At 41.2% G+C, this 21,726-nt stretch overlaps 1 protein-coding gene across 1 annotated transcript in view; it reads right to left on the minus strand.

Moving 5' to 3' along the window:
• The window catches only part of LOC121856238 (transcription factor SUM-1-like), an 83,492-nt gene extending 65,442 nt beyond the window's left edge, over positions 1–18,050 (minus strand). Inside the window, exon 1 of the mRNA XM_042351613.1 lies at positions 17,079–18,050. Within this exon, the coding sequence (XP_042207547.1) occupies positions 17,079–17,513 (435 nt within the window). The 5' untranslated portion in view covers positions 17,514–18,050. The remainder of the gene's footprint in view (positions 1–17,078) is intronic.
• Between the last annotated feature and the right edge of the window lie 3,676 nt (positions 18,051–21,726).

Below are 21,726 nucleotides of genomic sequence, written 5' to 3' on the forward strand. Positions count from 1 at the left end.
TTGAAGTACTGCACCACGTATTGTTATTCACCTCAACACACCTGGTCTACGTGTCCTCCTACAGACGGGGGGCGTCAGTAAGGCCCAGTAGCTGCTGGCATCACCCATGTTAGGACCTGCTGGAGCCTCACTACATAATAATTATGGTGACCGCTCCCCCTCCTTCTCTTCCCTCCCCTCCCTTTTACTCTTCCCTTCCTTCTCTTCTTCCCTTCCTTCTCTTCTTCCCTTCGCTCTCTTCTTCCCTTTCGTCTCTTCTCCCCTTCCTCCTCCTCTTTCTTTCCTCCTCCTCCTCCCTTTCTCCTCCTCTTCCCTTTCTCCTCCCTTGCCTTCTTCCTCCCCTTGCATTCCTCCTCATCTCTTCCTCCTCTTTCCTTCCTCTTCGTCCTCCTCAACCCTTCCTCTTCTTCCTTCAGTTCGCCGTGACTACAGCAACAAGCCTCCAATATCAAGAACACGTATTTAAAGTGTTCAACGACGAGAGGAAGTTAGTAATACTGAAGTGTCTTAATTATTTCTTGTTATTCTTACGTATGAGACAATAACAAGAGCAATGAGAGAGAGAGAGAGAGTATCCTTGGTATAGTTATTAGCGTATTAATAACCGTCTTAACTATACAATCACCAGGTGTAAATTACTGTCTACCTGTGGCTTATATTTCAGTCTGTTGTTTATTTATCTTTCTCAGTAAGTCATCTATCATATCCAGGTAGAGGCAGTGTAGTCTTCAGAATACTCTCACTAAACAGTATCGTTACGATGGTCAGTGTAGTGTATAAGTTAGTCTGTTCTTTAGTGTTAATTCTGCATTATTTTTTTTTTTTTACAATATCTAGATCAGGTCACTGTCTAGATCAGGTCACTGTCTAGATCAGGTCACTGTCTATAGTCTATGCCTTGTCACTGTCTACATCAGGTCACTGTTAGACCAGATCACTGTCTACACTGGGTCACTGTCTACATCAGGTCACTGTTAGACCAGATCACTGTCTACACCGGGTCACTGTCTCCACCAGGTCACTGTCTAGACCAGGTCACTGTCTAGACCAGGTCACTGTCTAGACCAGGTCACTGTCCAGACCAGGTCACTGTCTTTATAACGCCGTTCTCTCTGGGAATTTAACGCAGTACTTGATTTCTATCTCTAAATCTATCATAATATTGACTTGAATGAACAAACCTCGTGAGAGAGAATCAGTAAAATGAGTGTTGGTGGAGCCAGTCCGTGATGTCAGAGTTGGTGGAGCCAGTCCGTGACGTCAGAGTTGGTGGAGCCAGTCCGTGACGTCAGAGTTGGTGGAGCCAGTCCGTGACGTCAGAGTTGGTGGAGCCAGTCCGTGACGTCAGTGTTGGTGGAGCCAGTCCGTGACGTCAGAGTTGGTGGAGCCAGTCCGTGATGTCAGAGTTGGTGGAGCCAGTCCGTGACGTCAGAGCAGCACAGGTGTTTGTATCTCGCCCGTGAAATGGAATGTAGCGCCACGTCTCCTCTCTACTGTACTGGCGCTGATTCTCAATGTTTTTTCAACTCTTCATGTTCCTCCTAAGGATAAGAGAACACGTGAGGTTGTGGTAGAGCCGTTGTGTTGTGCTGATGCTGTGTGTTATCACTTGATGGAGCCAGTTAGACGCGTTCACACATCTCCAGTTAGAAGGAATAACTAACGTATGAAGCTTTGAGATCTTAAGCCTTGATGGTGGCAGCGAACGAGTGCAAAAAAAAAGGTTTATTTTCCCTCATTAGTTGCAGGTTTAGACAAGTTGCATGCAGTGCCCAGAAAAAATGTTAGAGTCGAGTATTTCAGTGCAAGTAAATTCAAAGCATCCGCGGGATTAAAAGAAGTTGGAGAATTAAGAGACAGTAAACTAGCTTTAATGTATTAAACTTTGCAATAAACTTAAAAGGTCTTGGATGTGAGGAGGATACACGAGGATAAATAACCAAGGAGATTATCCGGGTAATATCCAGGTGATTGCGACAGATGTCCTTCCTGCCTCCTCCTCCTTCTCTCTCTCTACTTCCCCCCACCTCCTTTTTCTTCATCTCCCTCTTACCACAGAGAAATAAACCATCCCATGATTCAAGGTGACATGAAGCTACAGTACCCACCCCGGAGTTACTCGTCAGGCTACCCATCACTCTCCAGGGTCTACGGTTGTAAAATTACCTCACTGTTCACCGATTATCGAGAACCAAAGTGTAAGAATAATTTTAGAGTTTAAGGTCAACCTTGAACTATTCTGAGTTCCCCGTGACTCAAAACCTACACAGCGCAACTTCAGGGGTTTGCTTTCACCATAACTCATTTTCTAAGGATTCAGGTCCCACCTAGACTCTCCCAGGGGTCTAAGTCTCTAAGCCAGAGTTTATCTTCCTGGTCAGCCAGAACTCACGTCCCAGGGGTTAAATACCCTGCCAGGCACCTAAAACCCACCTCCGAGTGCTTTAGGGTCCACCGACCACCTACCCAGAAGTTCAAGGTCCACTCGTACCCCACCTCTCAGGGGTTGAAGGTCGACCCGTACAGGAGCTCTCGCAAGGCTGTCAGGACATGTGGCACCACTTTGGGGCGGAGGCGTCCCCTACAGACGGCGGCGTCGACGCGTTTACAGTTTCGTCTGCGTGACTCCAAATGATCTTTTTCTGTGGTGAAAGAGAACCCCGCCTTGTTGGTGGCCCGGGAGTCACTTGTCCCCTGTTTTGTGACTCGGGGCGAGGGTAGTGGACAGCCTCTAGGGGCACTAAACGGCCTTGACGATAGTACATGGTCGTCTTGATGATGGTAGCTGGTGTCCACGGTATTACATTACCTCGCGTGAACGACCAGTGCGACGAGTCTCAACCATACTTAACTATAGCAAGTGGACGATCTTGAGGAAAGTGGACAGGTCACTCAAAGACAGTGGACAGTCATGGGGACAGTAGACGGTTTTCTCTAAGACAGTAAATGATCAGTAGACTAACTCATATTAGTGACCGGCATCAGTGTGTACAGTGAGTGAGGCTGAGGTGGTCAGTGATCTCCTCATGGGCAGCTGAGGGTCTCTCTCTCTCTCTCTCTCTCTCTCTCTCTCATCACGCCATTCACTATACCGTTATCTCCACCACGCCATCACTTCTCTCCCCCTTAAAAAAAAAAATCCTTCCTCTGATAAAAAGAACAAATTCCCTCGAGGTCTTCCCATGACTTGTGTCTTGTATATTCATGAATGTTTTATTGACCAGGGATGATTCATGTGTGTGAGCGTTCCCAGTGCACACACACACACACACACAGACACACACACACACACACACACACACACACACACACACACACACACACACACACACACACACACACACACACACACCCCCTCCCTGACATCCAATTCTAGCCAAAACCACACGTGCGCGGACATGAAACACTTGATTGGTCCATATCTTCCATTGTTGCCCGCAAAAAAAAAATACTTAACCTGTGTAGAGATATATTACAGGTTATTCTCTATAATATATATATGAATTCTAGAGTATTTTTGTATCACTTAAATCGTAATGTAAGAACCCCTGGTTAATAAAAGTATACAATAGGTTTTTGGTGCCCTAGGGGGGTGTAGCTATGGTAGTATCGAGAGATCAGGTAAATGTTCTTCAGTGTCAGTACAGGTAAAATGCTGCTTAAAGAACCTCATAGGATATCAAGTTTAACGAGCGTTATATATATTATAATTTAGGAATATTAATAAAAAACACTATATTAATACAGCATTAACCATATGCATCCTTCCCTCATGACATCTGACCGTCAACTGAGTGTAGTAACTTACTGAATACTGATTGTCACGTCTCAGGCCGTCATCACAGGTCTGGCAATGTCTGATATATTTTATGCAGTAACTTCTATAGTTGTTGTAAGTAAATTTTGTTAACGTAGCTGAGTGTTTCATGATTTCTTGGTCTGAAGACATGTCATTGTATTATACATGAAGACCTACAGTCTATATTTTTATGTGAATAAGTTATTTCCTGAGTAATTGATCCTTAACCTAACCTAACCTAACCCAAACTGAACCTGACTCAAACCTTAATGTAGAGAGCAGTGAGGCAGTGCAGATAGTGTGTGTGAGTGTGTGTGTGTGTGTGTGTGTGTGACTAGGGGGGTAAAGTAACAAGTGGTCACACGTGCTTGCTACATGGTGCCTGCAGTGAACCACATGTCTCTACACTGTCATAAATTGTAACACTATCCTAACACATACAACTCTTAAACTTTAGTTAGGAAAAAGACTTAGATAAAAATAACTACATATATGCCAAGGCAATAAACACCGTGTGAAGTATATTATCCCTGTATACCGTATAATAATATATCTCTTGGGAAATTGTGTAGAAATAGAATGAATGAAGTTATTTCTGAAATATTGAATAGTAAATGATAACGTGAGTAAATAATTAGTAAACTGTGTTATTGGTTCTTTTATAATAACGATAGTCATAATAATAATAATAATATTAGTAGTAGTAGTAGTAGTAGTAGTAGTAATAATAACGATAATAATAACAATAATAATAACAATAATAATAATAATAATAACAATAATAACAATAATAATAATAATAATAATAATAATAATAATAACAATAACGATAATAATAACAATAATAATAATAATAATAATAATAATAATAATAATAATAATAATAATAATAATAATAATAATAATAATAATAATAATAATAGTAATAAAATGGAAAATTCACTAAAGAGTCATTTTGAGTGAATAAATAAAGCTCTAATGAATAATCATTATTTAATTTTATATCATTTACTAAACACCTCAACACGATTTAATTTTTCTGAATATTTCGTATAAGATGAAATTCAGTCTTTCGTTTACCAATAATGTGATTTTTTTTTTTAAATTTCGTTTCGAGTTTATGCAGATATTTTCCATCACTTTGCTTCACTCAGTAGATCAGTATAAGTGGGTTTCAATCATTACAGACGACAATAGAGGAATTTGTACCTAATTTTCCCTCATCTAGTACTTGAAGATCCTGGCTGTAGAAACACGTAAACAACAGCACTGAAACAACGACAATATTGAACTTAGGTTGACTGGACGTGTTCTCACTTTACCATCTTGCTGTGAAGGAAGGAAGTGAAGACGAGAGAAGGAAGATTACTTACGAATATGTAAATGAGAAAGCGAGCAATATTATATGTGTGTGTGTGTTCTCTGGCGGATACTTTTATATTTTTTACAATAAAAGTTTTCTCGTGGTAGTGTCGTGTACAGGAGGTGAGTTACCAGTGTTGTCTTGGCCAGTGTGAGTTACTAGTGTTGCCTTGGCCAGTGTGAGTTACCAGTGTTGTCTTGGCCAGTGTGAGTTACCAGTGTTGTCTTGGCCAGTGTGAGTTACCAGTGTTGTCTTGGCCAGTGTGAGTTACCAGTGTTGTCTTGGCCAGTGTGAGTTACCAGTGTTGTCTTAGCCAGTGTGAGTTACCAGTGATGTCTTGGCAAGTGTGAGTTACCAGTGTTGTCTTGGCCAGTGTGAGTTACTAGTGTTGCCTTGGCCAGTGTGAGTTACCAGTGTTGTCTTGGCCAGTGTGAGTTACTAGTGTTGCCTTGGCCAGTGTGAGTTACCAGTGTTGTCTTGGCCAGTGTGAGTTACCAGTGTTGTTCTGGCCAGTGTGAGTTACCAGTGTTGCCTTGGCCATTGTGAGTTACAGTGTTGTCTTGGCCAGTGTGAGTTACCAGTGTTGTCTTGGCCAGTGTGAGTTACCAGTGTTGTCTTGGCCAGTGTGAGTTACAGTGTTGTCTTGGCCAGTGTGTAAGTGTTGTCTTGGCCAGTGTGAGTTACCAGTGTTGTCTTGGCCAGTGAGTTACCAGTGTTGTCTTGGCCAGTGTGAGTTACCAGTGATGTCTTGGCAAGTGTGAGTTACCAGTGTTGCCTGGGCCAGTGTGAGTTACCAGTGTTGTCTTAGCACGTGTGAGTTACCAGTGTCGTCTTGGCCAGTGTGAGTTACCAGTGTTGCCTTGGCCAATGTGAGTTACCAGTGTTGTCTTGGCCAATGTGAGTTACCAGTGTTGTCTTGGCAAGTGTGAGTTACCAGTGTTGCCTTGGCCAGTGTGAGTTACCAGTGTTGTCTTGGCAAGTGTTAGTTACCAGTGTTGTCCTGGCCAGTGTGAGAGTTACCAGTGTTGTCTTGGCCAATGAGTTACCAGTGTTGTCTTGGCAAGTGTTAGTTACCAGTGTTGTCTTGGCCAGTGTGAGTTACCAGTGTTGTCTTGGCCAGTGTGAGTTACCAGTGTTGTCTTGGCCAGTGTGAGTTACCAGTGTTGCTCTTGGCCGTTGGAGTTACAGTGTTGTTGGCCACAGTGAGTTACCAGTGTCGTCTTGGCCAGTGTGAGTTACCAGTGTTGTCTTGGCCAGTGTGAGTTACCAGTGTTGTCTTCGGCCAGTGTGAGTTACCAGTGTTGTCTTGGCCAGTGTGTTACCAGTGTTATTCTGGCCAGTGTGAGTTACCAGTGATGTCTTGGCAAGTGTGAGTTACCAGTGTCGTCTTGGCCAGTGTGAGTTACAGTGTTATTGGCCACTGTGAGTTACCAGTGTTGTCTTCGCCAGTGTGAGTTACCAGTGTTGTCTTGGCCAGTGTGAGTTACCAGTGTTGTCTTGGCCAGTGTGAGTACCAGTGTTGTCTATTTTACTTTATTGTCTCTATTCTTCCTCCTTTTCCTCCGTCTCCCTTTTCCTCCCTCGCCCCTCTCCTCCCTCTCCTTTTTCCTCCCTCACCCTTTTCTTCCTCCCTTTTCCTCCCCTTTTCCTCCTCTTCCTCCTCGCCCTTTTTCACTCCCTCTCCATTTTCTCCCTCGCCCTTTTCCTCCTTCCCTTTTCCTCCCTCTCACCCATTAATCTACCAATATCACCTAATAGTACCCCTGTCCCCCTGAAAATGGGTCAACTTCCATTAACAAAGTCTCGACCAGTTCAACCTTCACCCAGAGAGAGAGAGAGAGAGAGAGAGAGAGAGATTACCTGTATTCGACCTTCAACAAACCTCATTTGATTGAATCCTTAATTAAAATACCTTTTTTTACCTTCTTGGTCCCTTTAAAAATCGTAACAGGGGATGTGGACAACTCAGCAAGAGGCCAGAAAGAGAGAGAACGTAAAAGAAATCTCCCATTAGCACTTTAAAACCTCCGACAGGTGATTTAACTCCACCATCAGATGAAGGCAGAGAAGCAAGAGTGTCGCCTCCGTGTTGGTCATCAGTCAGCCTCCGAGGAATGTAAACACAGAGTTGTCAGCGTCTCCGTCCGTGCTACTGAAGAAGTCTCTCACGGCGGAAGAAAATGTAGCGAGAGGAAGGTTTTATATTGGCAGGACGTTTAGCAGAGTGTTACCTGATGTGTTTGATTGGTCCTTGTTCGTTATGGCTTGTGTACCTTGACGTGTGTTGACGGACGAAGAAGAGGAGAAAAACTGAAGGGTAAAATGAAGAAGAAACGGGATGAAAGAAAAGAAAACGTAAGTAGGAAGGTAAAAGAAGAAGAAGAAGAAGAAGAAGAATGGGATGAGGTTTTACTAGTGGCTGAGCTTAGTAGTGGAGATGCTAAGATCAGGGTATCAGGATTCTCGTAGATTCTCACGATAACTATCAACGTATCTGATCGCTGACGTCATGGGGGGGGGGGGGAGAATGGCTTACTGAAAGTTGACAAAACAATATGAATGAAGCAGCGCAACCACTCAGAAAACCGAGGCTAAGAACTCCCCCGATTTGAGTGGTGTTAAGCATTACCGGCCCCGCCCCCCAGCACGTTTAACATGTGTGTGTGGCCGCCAGCTTCCCCAGTACACCGTAAATAGATTTATTGGCCGTAAAGTAGTCCCTTAAACTTATACTTTACTACGGGGATATATCTGTCTTCTCTGAGAAACACTTGGGCTATATTTTGTCTCTTGTAAGTCGACTTTTATTTTTATATGAATCTGTGAGATTATTTAAAGGTCAGGACCAACATGATTATGAGTGAGTCAGGTCATCAGGTCACCTGGTATAATAATTTTAATCTTGTTATATAAATTCAAATGCAAGATTTTCTGTGGGATAAGTTTGGATAATGATATATTCACATTTGTTCTCTTCCGTGGGTAAATATCGTCGTTATTAACTCGTGATAGAACATATTTCATAATGTTTCTCACTGGTAGGAGGTAAATAACGAGGTTTTACCGTATCAAGTACAAAGTCAAAATCATTAGAGGTCGTGCAATGTCAGTGAGAGAAGAAACCTAACGTAACCTAACCTAACCTAAACTAACCTAACCTAACCTAACCTAACCTAACCTAAACTAAACTAAACTAAACTAACCTAACCTAACCAAACCTAACCTAACCTAACCTAAACTAAACTAAACTAACCTAACCTAACCTAACCTAACCTAACCTAACCTAACCTAAACTAAACTAACCTAACCTAACCTAACCTAACCTAACCTAACCTAAACTAAACTAACCTAACCTAAACTAAACTAACCTAACCTAACCTAACCTAACCTAACCTAAACTAACCTAACCTAACCTAACCTAACCTAACCTAACCTAAACTAAACTAACCTAACCTAACCTAACCTAACCTAAACTAACCTAACCTAACCTACAATTAAGATAACTTCTCTACTACCAGCTAATAATGTTCCTTAATGAACATATAGCTAATACCGAGAGCAAATTAATCATCAAAATGCAAATCAATGTTTAACACTTTACGTATGAATGGTGTAAAACATAAGGAAGGGATTCATTCACACCGACACACACCAGTAGGCCACAACCATCCACCCAGTGTTGGTACGAAAGTCTTAACACTTTTATGAATTGAGATTAACTGAGGAATTTATACCCATTACTCCCTTACGCATTCTTGTCCCAGTATAAGTTTGGTTCAAATATTTCACTTCAAGAAATTTATTCGAGATTTATTCCAGATCAAGACCCCATCGGATAAATGACCGGTTAATTTGAACCTTTTACCAATTTTCCCTAATATTATGATCTATGAGTTTTTATATATAATAGTTTTAAAATATTAATCTTTACCAAGTCATCCATCCACACAAAAATACCTTTCATTCACATACAAAAACTTATTGTGTTGGTGGTATACGGATATTAGACACACACAGACTGTAGTAGGGAGAATTGAGCAAATTTTTATATGTTCATCCACACAAAATTATCGATTTACAAGAACACGATCAGTATACTGTATATACGTCAGTCTCATCTTCAGCGACGGGGGCAATCATATTAACAGAAAGAGTCACACAGTTTGGTTACAATAACACTTAATATTTTACGACGATCCTTATTTCTGTTAACATTTAAGGAATCGTTATAGTTTATTGACTTTTGATAGCATAATGAATATTTTTATAATTATGCGTAATGAAATTAAGTTAGAATTATTGTATATCCCTTGACGCAAATGCAATGTGATTTTTACTCCGTATTTACAAGTGTGTGTGTGTGTGTGTGTGCTAGTTATATCTAGGTCAAGACATTGGCTAGTGATTTTGAGCAAACATTATACACTATTTAAATGTTTCTTCGTTCTTATAGTTCAAACGTAAACTATTTTTAAAGGTCAACATGCAAGGTGTCCAATAGGAGAATGGTTAGTGATGTAATTAGATTATTAACATAACCTGTATTTTGGGGTTTTAGGGAGATTTTTACGGCTGATATTTACGGCCGATGTTTACGGCTGGTGTTTACGGCTGGTGTTTACAGCTGGTGTTTACAGCTGAACGAATGATAAATTTCTTGTAAAGTAACATTTACAGTGCAGTAAACTAAACATTCAGAGCAACATTACAGACTCACAACATTGAGCGTTGAATTGATTTGCGTGAAGAAAAATCCGGTTAACACTTCCATTAATTTGTGCACATTTATTTTAGTAAACATCCGGTTATTGGGATGTGTTTAAGTGTATCTATATTTGTCTGTTTGTTTCATTGTCAATATGTATACAAAATCCGTATTATTTGTTAAATATATACGATAATTTTAGTAATTTTCAAAGAATACCAAATTATTCAAATGGCAATAATAAAAAAAAGGTTAGGTTAGATTTGGTCAGGACAGGTCAGGTTAGGTTAGGTTAGGTTAGGTAAGGTTAGGTTAGGTTAGGTTAGATTAGGTTTGACTACGAAACCTCCTGATGACGTAGGAATTATAACGAATAAAAGGTCATTGTGTATCGATCAAGAAATATACAGGGTTATGACTCATGTAGGTTATTAGGTAGGGAAGGTAGGTAGGTAGGTAGGTAGACAAGGTAGGTAGGTAGACAAGGTAGGTAGGTAGGCAAGGAAGGTAGACAGACAAGGTAGGAAAGGAAGTATAGGTAGGAAGTTATATTATGGACTGTTAGACGTGTGGTGTGGCTGACTCCGCCTACCGTGCCAGCAGCTCTGATGGCTGAGGATATAACGTGTGTTTTGTGACACCTTGACTCAACCGTGTAAATGATTCTTTGTCTCGCTGCTAAACAGGAATGCTTGAGTCTCGCTTACAACTTTTGGAGGGAGACTTTTATTTCTTACCTTTGTTTCATATGTTGTTAAAATATTGTCTTTTTGTTAGTCTATTACTTATAAATTCTCGGTTACATTCCATAATCCTTCCTCTATATCAACTGTTCCCCACAACATTAGCAGAATATTAACACTTAAAAAAAAAATATATATATACCATTTGCCGGGGAAAAAATATTCTTGCTCAGAAGTTACATTAAGATTCCAATATAGTTGTAGGCCTACCATATTGGAGTTGTAGGCCTACGGGTTTTGTGATGGATAGAACTGCAGTAAAGTTACGGTGATGATAAGATAATGAAGATAAAAATAATAATGAAGAGAAGATGAATAAAGTGAGGAAGAATTTGAGTAGAAAAATAAACAGATGAAAAACAAGAAAGTTCAATAGGGAATTACTAGCTCGGTGCTATTTTTATTAAAGGCTATTATAGAAAACTAGAAATCAATAGTTTGGGGTTAAATTTTCATCGTAAATGACTGAAAGTTTTGTAAACGCTAAAAGGATAGGCGCATAATACCTTTCTATCGAAGAGTTAAAGGTATAATGTTATTTTGTTTTCCGATGTTAGAAATTATTGTCGCCAAAGTTTATAAAAAGTATATATATGTATAAATTAAATGATCTAATGGTATAGCGATATAGTCAACACTGGTGGGTCTTGTGGCTTCCCTTTATACAGAATAAATGAGTTAAAACTTAATTGTTTATGAAATTTTAAGATTTGAGGCGTAACTTAGCACAAACTTAAATGCTCACCACTAACTTGTCTAGATAATACTAGGTCATGACTAACTTAAGCTATGGTATCAATATTTTATGAGAACTATAGCTCACTGACTCTAGCTTGTGGGGTCTAGTAAACTTAACGCTAACTTTCGTAAAATATAGCCAATATAGCGCTAATTCTTAAGCTAACAGGAGTAAGTTTTGTGCTAACATGTAGAAACAGGAAGAAATATAATAACCTTCTCGCTAACTTAGCTATTAATTATTCTCGCTAACGATAAAAACTAAAAGATTTATCGCTAACTTTTGTAAGACTTAACCGAAATATCTATACCACTCGTAAGCAAATAGAATTATCGCTAAATTTGTTTTAGAAATTTATTCTTTAATATTATTGTTTATTTGAAAATTAACTAAATCAATTATCATTAAAAATTTAAAAGATGGAGAATTATCGCTAATTCGTAAAAAAACACAATTTAATTATTGCTAACGATTGTAAAAAGTTGTATAATCATCGCTAATGTTTATAGAAATTATAGAAGCGTCGCTAACTTTACTAAGGACAGAGCAAATTATTGTTAACGTGTGAGAATAATTTACATTGACAATATTACTAACAGGTCATTGGATAGTTAGTGATAAGATTAACAACTCAGTTGGTAGTTAGTGACTAGGTTAACAGCTGAATGGGTAGTTAGTGACCAGGTTAACAGCTCAGTGGGTAGTTAGTGACCGGGTGAACAGTTGAATGGGTAGTAGTGACCAGGTTAACAGCTCAATGGGTAGTTAGTGACCAAGTTAATAACTAGGTGTGGTTAGTGACTGGGTTAACAGCTCAGTGGATAGTTAGTAACCTGTATCGAGTAACAAGAAAACTAGCCATTTTTTATTTATTTTTCTCTTGACGTCGAGAAGAATCTTGTGGCTTTACGGAGTGTGGGAAGCCTGAACCAGGTTGTTTGTTTATTTATCGGAGCTAAAGGTAATTGTTAATTAATTTGTATGATTGTTTTCGTTGCCTTTTATTGACTTCCAGGTGTAGAGAGAGAAAATATCGCCTTTGAATGATTTTTTTTTTTTTTTACGAAAATGCCGCAGAGTGGAAGCAACAGATCAGTTGGGCCTCAGTGGCTGGGGTGTTGATCAAGGGATTCTTCACCAGTCTAGTCCAGGGCCTGCAGCTCGGAGGGTACCTGAACCAGATAACCCTGTCTTCATTGTTGAAATACTCACAGCCTAGAGGAAAACACACACACACACACACACACACACACACACACACACACACACACACACACATTTGTTCCATACGTGACAGTAGACAGAGGAAGTGTTTTATAATGTATCGTGTGTGCGTTGTGTGGCCAGATATGTCATTGGTGTGTTTTTAAAGACCATTGGCGAATATCTCAGGATATATCTAACATTAGTAAGACGTGATAGCCGCCGTGTTTCAGTATATCTATAACCTGGTAATGAGTCAGCAAGATATATCACGAGAATTAATGTTTTAGTAAGAAATTTCAATAACAACTTGTAAGGAATTTTTATATAATAACTTTGTTCATGGTTAATGCTATGTTATTTATGGTTGACTGGTTCTCCGGGATAAGTAATAAGGCAGTCTGGATAACATTAACCACTGACTCAACAAACCCGGAGACTCGAGACAAAACAGTGCTAAATAATTCATCATTTCTAACTCAACATATTCTGGGAAGGGGGGGGAGGGGGTTATAGCTCCTCTGCTCCTGCATAATAAGAGTCATTACTGAAATCTCTTCATAACTTGCCATCACGTGGTTGTAAGCTGAAGTCGAACACATCATTTATCCCCGAACATTCTCAGTCCCGCCGATAGAGAGAGAGAGAGAGAGAGAGAGAGAGAGAGAGAGAGAGAGAGAGAGAGAGAGAGAGAGAGACGGATGTACTATATAATGACGGATGTACTGTATAATGACGGATGTACTGTATACCGGGTGTCGCTGAGGTGACCAGTTGATCATTATAAACACGAGTCACTTGCTAGATTAATCCTCTTGCTTTGTTTTGTCTTAGCGACCATTGTGTATGTGTGTGTGTATGATATATAACACTGGTCTACAAAAAATATTTTTTTTCTGGCATGAAACCTTTTAACTGTTTTTTACTAACTTTAAGGTGCTGAATCCAAATCTGATCTCAGATTTGCTCCATCACGTAACGTGCCAGAATTTACTGAGCTACCAGAGATTGAGGATATAGACCGGAATTCACCTGTTTCTACTGATGAAGATGAAGAGACTGATCTTTTCAAGCCATCTGGTGAAGATTGTGAAAAGCCAACGTTGTTTACTCAGTCAGAATTGAATGATCTGGTCAGAGATCTAAATTTGCCAAAACAGTCTGCTGAATTGTTAGCTTCCAGGCTTCAAGAGAAACGACTCTTAAAACCTGGCACGAGTGTCTCCTTTTATCGCAACAGAGAAGAGCAACTGCGGAAGTACTTTCATTCATATGACCAGCTTGTTTTTTGTAATGATGTAGAAGGACTTCTTCTCTCCATGGGACTACCAGCATATGATAGTAAGGATTGGAGACTTTTTATTGACAGTTCTAAAAGGAGCTTGAAATGTGTTCTTCTTCATAACGGAAACAAGTATGGTTCAATTCCAATCGGACATTCTGTACAAATTAAAGAAGAGTATGAAAACATTAAGACTGTTCTAGAGAGGTTGCAATACCATGCTCATGAATGGTTAATTTGTGTGGACTTGAAAATGGTAAACTTTCTATTGGGCCAGCAAGGAGGGTACACAAAATACCCCTGTTTTCTGTGCTACTGGGACAGCAGGGCTACAGCAGACCATTGGGTGAAAAAGAATTGGCCACCAAGACATAGTTTGACGCCTGGTGACAAGAATATCATTAACGATCCTCTGGTTGACAGGAAAAACATTGTCCTTCCTCCTCTGCACATAAAACTTGGTATCATGAAGCAATTCGTCAAGGCTCTTGATCATAGTGGAGAGTGTTTCAGATATATATGCTCAACCTTTCCAAGTCTTAGCGACGAGAAGAAAAAGGCAGGGATTTTTGATGGACCTCAAATAAGAACACTACTCAGAGATCCACACTTCCTTGCAACAATGACTGAGGCACAGGCAAGAACTTGGAATGCTTTCTCTAATGTGGTGCGGAACTTCTTAGGGAACAAGAAAGCGGACAACTATCAAGAAATTGTGGAAGAGCTGCTCTTGAGTTTACAAGCACTTGGATGCAGAATGAGTATCAAGGTTCACTACTTACACAGTCACTTGGACGAGTTTCCAGAAAATCTGGGAGAAGTGAGCGAGGAGCAAGGGGAGCGCTTTCATCAAGACATTAAAGTAATGGAAGAACGTTACCAAGGTCGATGGGACTCGAACATGATGGCGGACTACTGCTGGAGTTTGATGAGAGACATTCCAGAAGCTGTACATAAGAGATCGGCCAAAAAGAGGAAGTTTATGTAACTGTAACTTGATCTTAATACTTGCACTATTTCTACCGTACATTAATTGTTTTTTTTCACCCTTCAATGTTACATTTAAATATTATATGTGCATTAACTTTCCAATTTGATATTAACAATTTTTGGTTATAGAAAAATACAAATTATAATGCTGAAAAAATTTATGTATACATGTTTAAACCGTCAATTTTGATCCAAAAGTTTACGTTTCCCAGCAAAAGTGCAATATGGTATATCTCAAAAACCTGATGTGATAGACAAAACCAAAGTCATATTTGGATTCTGCACCCCAAATTTACTTAAAATCCGTTTAAAAACCTTGTGCCAGAAAAATTGTGTTGACCGGTGTAATGAGTGTATCAACAAGCTCCGTGTGTGTATAGTATACTGAAGGTGTTAACTCTACGGTATGACCTCGTCTTAAAGCTGTAGTTATCGAGTAATTAGTTTTCCTCCTGTGGTCTGATTGAGAGGAAATAAACACCCCAGCAGCTCTCTCTCTCTCTCTCATGAAGTACACAAGTGCCAATGGGAGCTTAAATCCTCGTAAATTGGTTCAGTGTTAACATAGTGCGGTTTAATTACCATTGTTTGAGTGATTAAGTGAGTACCAATGGACGACACTTAGCATAGTAGGGATTACTGAGGGCGACAACCTCCACCTTGGCTGTTGATCATCATTCTTCTTTCTCACTTAATTTAATATATATATATAACACCAAAAAGCCATGTAAACAAACATCTTCAGTTATCTTGGTCTTTATTAACCCATTGTAGATAATACTACTTGAGTCGAATTTTCATGACGTTTTATTTCCGACTTTAATAACACTGCTGACTAGGGACATACAGTAGTCATAATGTGGTTTGTAATTATATAAGTCATCATTAATAACACTGCTGACTAGGGACATACAGTAGTCATAATGTGGTTTGTAATTATATAAGTCATCATTAATAACACTGCTGACTAGGGACATACAGTAGTCATAATGTGGTTTGTAATTATATAAGTGGTTACAGTGTCATAAATTATATAAGTCATCATTAATAACACACTGCTGAGTCATAATGTGGTTTGGGACATACAGTAGTCATAATGTGGTTTGTAATTATATAAGTCATCATTAATAACACTGCTGACTAGGGACATACAGTAGTCATAATGTTGTTTGTAGTTATATAAGTCATCATTAATAACACTGCTGACTAGGGACATACAGAAGTCATAATGTGGTTTGTAATTATATAAGTTATCATTAATAACACGTCACGATTTTTTTTTCAAAAAATTTAAGAATTCCAGCGAGGCGTGACACTCAGGGCCAACCAGTGCCGGCCAAGATATACTCCAGTACTCAACATTGTCAGAACACTGTACAAATAACCTTAACAACTAAAATACCTGCAATAACAATTTGGGAACATGTTTTGACACCTATACAAGAGTTGTATTTTACACCAACAGCTGTGTACCGGCGGGTTATGTGCACCCGACTCATTCTACAGACATGACTGCTCAGGTATGAACCTCTTATCAAACTTGTAAGTGAAGGTGATGTTTTATGTCAGGTAATTAAGAGTCAGGTATTAAACTACCTGTAGTGTGACTTGTTGCCTCAATCTTGTTTTGACCCAAAGGAAAAAAATGCTCTAACTTTAAACTTGTTGATCAAACCATCAATTTTTAGTAATTTTTCATTGTACAGTAAAACCTCTATTTAACGGACTATATAGAATGAAAGCCCATTATATCGAGGGTCCATTAGATGTGGAACCCCCAAATAACGGATTACATGGAGAGAGAAGTTCGTTATAGGGACTTTTTTCTGTGGGAGTTGTTGTGTTTTGTGGTGATGGTGATAGTGTCACCACCAGAGACATCCTCCATGATTGTCTTCACCCATGATGTATCAACCTATGGGAACCACTGAATCGCCCTTAATCCCTCGCCTCAAACTACTGAGATACCGCCCTGAAATATCTAAAAATTCGCCGCTAGAATATCCAGAAACTCTCAAACCCTACCCTGAGGCCTCCCCCTTGCAGCACCCCTGAGACCCAAAACTTCACCCCAAGGGCCCATCACCCTAACCCCGGGGCCCAAAACCTAACCCCGGGGCCCATCACCTCTCCCCGCCCACCACCTTAACCCTGGGGCCCACCAACTCACTCCAGGGGCCCACCACCCTAACCCTAGGGCTCACCACCTCGCTCCAGGGGCCCACCACCCTAACCGTGGGGCCCATCTCCTCACCTTCCTCAGCCGTCGTCGTTCCCGCATGGTGGCTGCTTTCCGTCTGTCCACAGTGACACTTTTCCTTTTGCACGCTTTGCATGCCCACAGCAAGCACGTGCGGGGGTGTGCGTGCCCTGTGACGTGTGTGTGTGGTGCCAGGACGTGTGGGACATGGGCATCGTCCTCGTCGAGGAAGTCATCTTCAGATTTGACGTCGTAGTTACTGTCGCTGTTGTGTCCGTGTCCGTGTCCGTGCTGCTGAGAGCTAGTGAGGAAAGGTTCCGCCAGGTCTGCTGATGACGGGCGTACCTCGTGCGAAGGCGAATAGTGGATGTGGGCGTGCCTGTGGGCGTGGCTGGGGTAACTCGGGGATACTGAGTGTGGACGAGCTTCTGGAGAAAGGCTGCCCGAGTAACGCGTTTCGTAGCGGCACGATCTTAGCTCAGGCATCATAGTGGGCAGCGCTTCCCTATGGTCCCCTCGCTCCTGCGGCCTCCTACTTCTCGCCGCTACCCGCTGTGCCCCGCGTCACTATTTCTGCTGCACCAGCTGCTACGCGCCTCTCAACTATAAGCTGCACACCTCTGCTGCACACCTCTGCTCGGTCTCTTATGCCGCCACCCTCATCGCAGTTGTTGGGACAGGACGAGCTGTTGTCGCGAGGAGCACCGCGTGGCACCGCTAGCTAAGTCATTCTCACCTGAGGCACTGGCACTGTCAGTGGCACTTATCACCTTGGTCCCGGGGCCGTCCATCCAGCCCACACTTGTCACTATTCACTCCCCGCGTACACTTGCTGTCCACCATTGTTCCATCATGGGTTAAGGTCACTCTTCACTAAAACAATATCACAGTATGCCACCACTGTTGAGGTCGGCGGCTGACGACAGTGGCGGAGTCACATGGCCTTACTAGCAGTGCCCCTGACGCACGAACAGGCTGGCACCATCACCTCCGTCACAACCAACACTGCGGGTCGCTTGACACTCCCATCGAGCCCCGGAGACGCCTCAGTGCCACGCTACCCAAAGTGCCTCGACACTAATTTCTCTTTCTATATTTATACAGTCACTCTATCTTAGTTTTGTACATCAGACACATGTACCGAGTCTCTATGTTCCGAGGCACAGTACATAACTGTTAAAAATAATTTATATTGCTAAAGTGTTTATCTGTTTGTTTACTTTAAGCGTTGGCACCCACGGTGCCAGACCAATGGGAGGAGTAGGGATCTGGTGCACCCCACGCAGCAGCCAATAAACGGGGAGGGAGCTCAGAGAAGTAGCCAATGACAAAAGTTCTTTTTTTTCGTGGGCGGGGACTAGCATGTTACACAAAGTTTATGAAAAATATTTTTATAAAAAATGGACACGACCTGAAAGCAGTTAAAAAACAACTCCGCAGTTTCCTGTGAGGTGAATCATGTTGTCTACTTCACCGGCGGTTTAGGAAGCCATGTTGCCTTGAGAGTACCAGGAGCGGAGGACCAGGCGGGGGCGTAATATGAGCCACCTCACAGCTTACGCCTGAGTAGCACCATGAAAAAGTGAGTCGGTTATGCTGAATGATTTGGGCTAGAGTTACACTTCAGATTCCTGGCTCGGGGACGCCTGTCGTAAATCACATTGGCCGGGTGTTGGCTCTTCACCCTGGTGTGGGACCACGCTACCCACTTACTCCTATAGTAATTGACGATAACCGACGCTAAGTTATTTGTTCGTCAACTTGAGTGAAGCTCTATGGTCAGTATAGTCACTCAGTAATCCTGCACTGAGTCATTAATGATTTTATGAGCAGAAATTTTTTTTTATATATATCATCCATTTTGCTGTTTAAAACAATATTAAGACGCAACGCTTGGAAAATCAGTAAAAAATCGAATAAAACATTATGAAACATTTAACTTTCTAATAACTCAAAAAATTTTAAGGGCCAAATGTGGTGACTCATACAGCAATAAACAAGATGCTGTACTCAGTAGACGTGTGTGTGTGTGTGTGTGTGTGTTAGCCTGTAACCCGACACACGAGGCAGCTTCTTGAAGGCATCGCTGGTGGACAAGATGTCATTCACATCTGTGGCATCATTGCTTCGAATCTCTCACCGAACAGCTGATAGTTTGCCGTTTTGTGTGTGTGTGTGTGTGTGTGTGTGTGTGTGTGTGTGTGTGTGTGTGTGTGTCTGCGTGTGTGTGTCTGCGTGCGTGTATACATGTATGTGTGTATGTATGTGTACAGTATGTATCTATTGTGTTTATCTATTGTGCGTGCATAGAGACGTATATTTTATCACCTTTGTTCTTATGACCGGGACAACACACGGACGGACGGTACAGTATAGATTATGTACACAAATCAACTATACCATTACACCCACAAGACCTATATGATCATAGTGTTATAAGGAAGTAGAAGTGAATCGTCTAGACGGGGTATATAACTGGAGTGGATGGAAGAAAATATAGAGAGCCGAACGTAGGCAAGAGAGAGAGAGAGACACCGTCACTTGGGTGTTTACCAGGTGGACTTTGACGTGAGTTTTGTGTATGTGGTGATCTGGGATTAACCTAACCTAACCTAACCTAACCTAACCTAAGATCGCGAAATTAAGGTGATTAAGTGTAAATAGGTTAAGGTTAGTTAGAGGTCAGGTTGTTAAGTGTCCACTGTCTGATTTCATGGATAATTATACAAATTATATGTAACCAAGTCTCTGGCAAAAATTGAGAACCAGGTATTGAAATATAATCACAGCTTCAAATATTATGATACTAAAGATTATTAATAACTTGTTGGTGTCTGTTAGAACAGGTAGTGTCATCCACCTTGTTGCTGTCTCACGAGGGAAGATTTTGTCACAAAACTCATTCATATTGAAGGTTTACAGCCACTGACGTATATTTTCTGATTAAAGTAATGGTTGTACCGTGGGATGGTCTCAGTAAATATGCATAGGAATACAATAACACATAAGATGGTCCTCTAGACACCACCATTACACACAGCTTGGCGTTTGACGATGATGCACGATCTATTTTTCGCTGATGAACAAAATGCGTTTTCTTGACGTTGATCCGTCCTGTCTGAACAAATGATCAACAAATATATTGGTGTCTGTCATGCTGCTGTCAGGCAATGCGTTAGGATCAATATATTTACTGAGTTAGAGGCTGAAGGCGTCACTGCGGCTTTATAAAATTTACCATATTTACCAGACGACCAGCCACTAGAGGCGACCATCCCGAGGGTAGGAGAGTCAGTCACTAGAGGCGACCATCCCGAGAGTAGGAGAGTCAGTGGCCTCTGTAGGATCCCTAAAGTTTTGTCTTAGGTTCTTTTGAAAGTCCAGAAAAATATATTTGGAGATGCGGGGTATCGATCCCCGTGTTCATTGGAAGTTTTTGCCCCAAATTGTAAACCATTATTCTATACTTCGTGTTAACCGGTGTGTGTGTGGCGCGGGGGGACACTCCTGGAGGTGGCCGGTTCCTGACCACTCCAGTTACGTGTTGGGGGTGGAAGAGGTAGAGGAGGAATAGGGGGAGAGAAAGAAAATTAGGGCAAAGGAAGAAGAGAAAGAGTAATAATGAAAGAGGAGGAGGAGAATGACTTGATGAATGATTGGGTTATGAGGAAGAGGAGGAGGAGGAAGACGATTAATGAGAAAATGAGGTAAAGTGAGGGAGAGACATATGGACAAAGTAGAGAGAGAGAGAGAGAGAGAGAGATGGGGGGGAAGGTAGGGGGGTAGGGAAAGGTAGGGGGGGGCATGTGGAGAGAGGGGGTTGGATCACATGTTAAGGAAGGAAGGTGGCTGGTGGAGAGAGAAGTGTGTTGAGGAAGAAATTAACGGAGAGGAGTGAGGAGAGATTGTATGGGGAGGGGGAGTTTGTGGAGTGAGTGGAAACAGGTGAATAAATGGAGTGAAATGCGTGAAATATAGAGGAGGAGGAAGGGGGATGAAGGATGAGAGGTGAGGACTATCACGGCACTAAGACGGAGTTCATAGGTGGGGAGGGTAGGGTGGGATAAAGGAGGTAGGAGTGGGGAGGAAGGGGCTGTGCGTGGAGAGAAGGAGAGAGAGGGATACTGAGAGGAGGAACGGGGAAAGAAAGTGTTGGAGAAGAGAGGGGAGTGTGGGAGGGGACGACGGGAAGGAGGGAGAGAGGGAGGGAGGTATGAAGGAAGAAAGGAAGGGATGGACGACACTAGGACATGTGTGGTTGTGGACATGGTGAGAGTTAAGACACGTGTCCTGCAAATTTTCACGGCCTCACACTCCCATACCTGGCTGAGTCTTGTATATCGCTCCCTTCCTTTAAATCATCTTTAAAAAAATCTCTATTGTCTAAGTATTAATATTTCTTGTAACACTTACTATATTTACAGTACCTGCGTTTATTGTACCACCAAATCCGTTTTATCGGAAATTATCTTGTAAATAAATAAGTAAATACCATTGCAATACACATAACTGCCAACTAGTCATAATCCTGAAAGCTCTGTCCTCTTGTTCAACCTTATTACTGCACAACCCAGGTTGTACTGCTCCCCCATTATACTTATGTTTTTAAATTCCCCTCTAATTTATATGTATATGTATATATATATATATATATATATATGTATATGTATGTGTTTGTGTATGTATGTATGTATGTATGTAT

This window comes from Homarus americanus, unplaced genomic scaffold, assembly GCF_018991925.1.
Source record: "Homarus americanus isolate GMGI-L3 unplaced genomic scaffold, GMGI_Hamer_2.0 scaffold1024, whole genome shotgun sequence".
Taxonomy (NCBI): Eukaryota; Metazoa; Arthropoda; class Malacostraca; order Decapoda; family Nephropidae; genus Homarus; species Homarus americanus.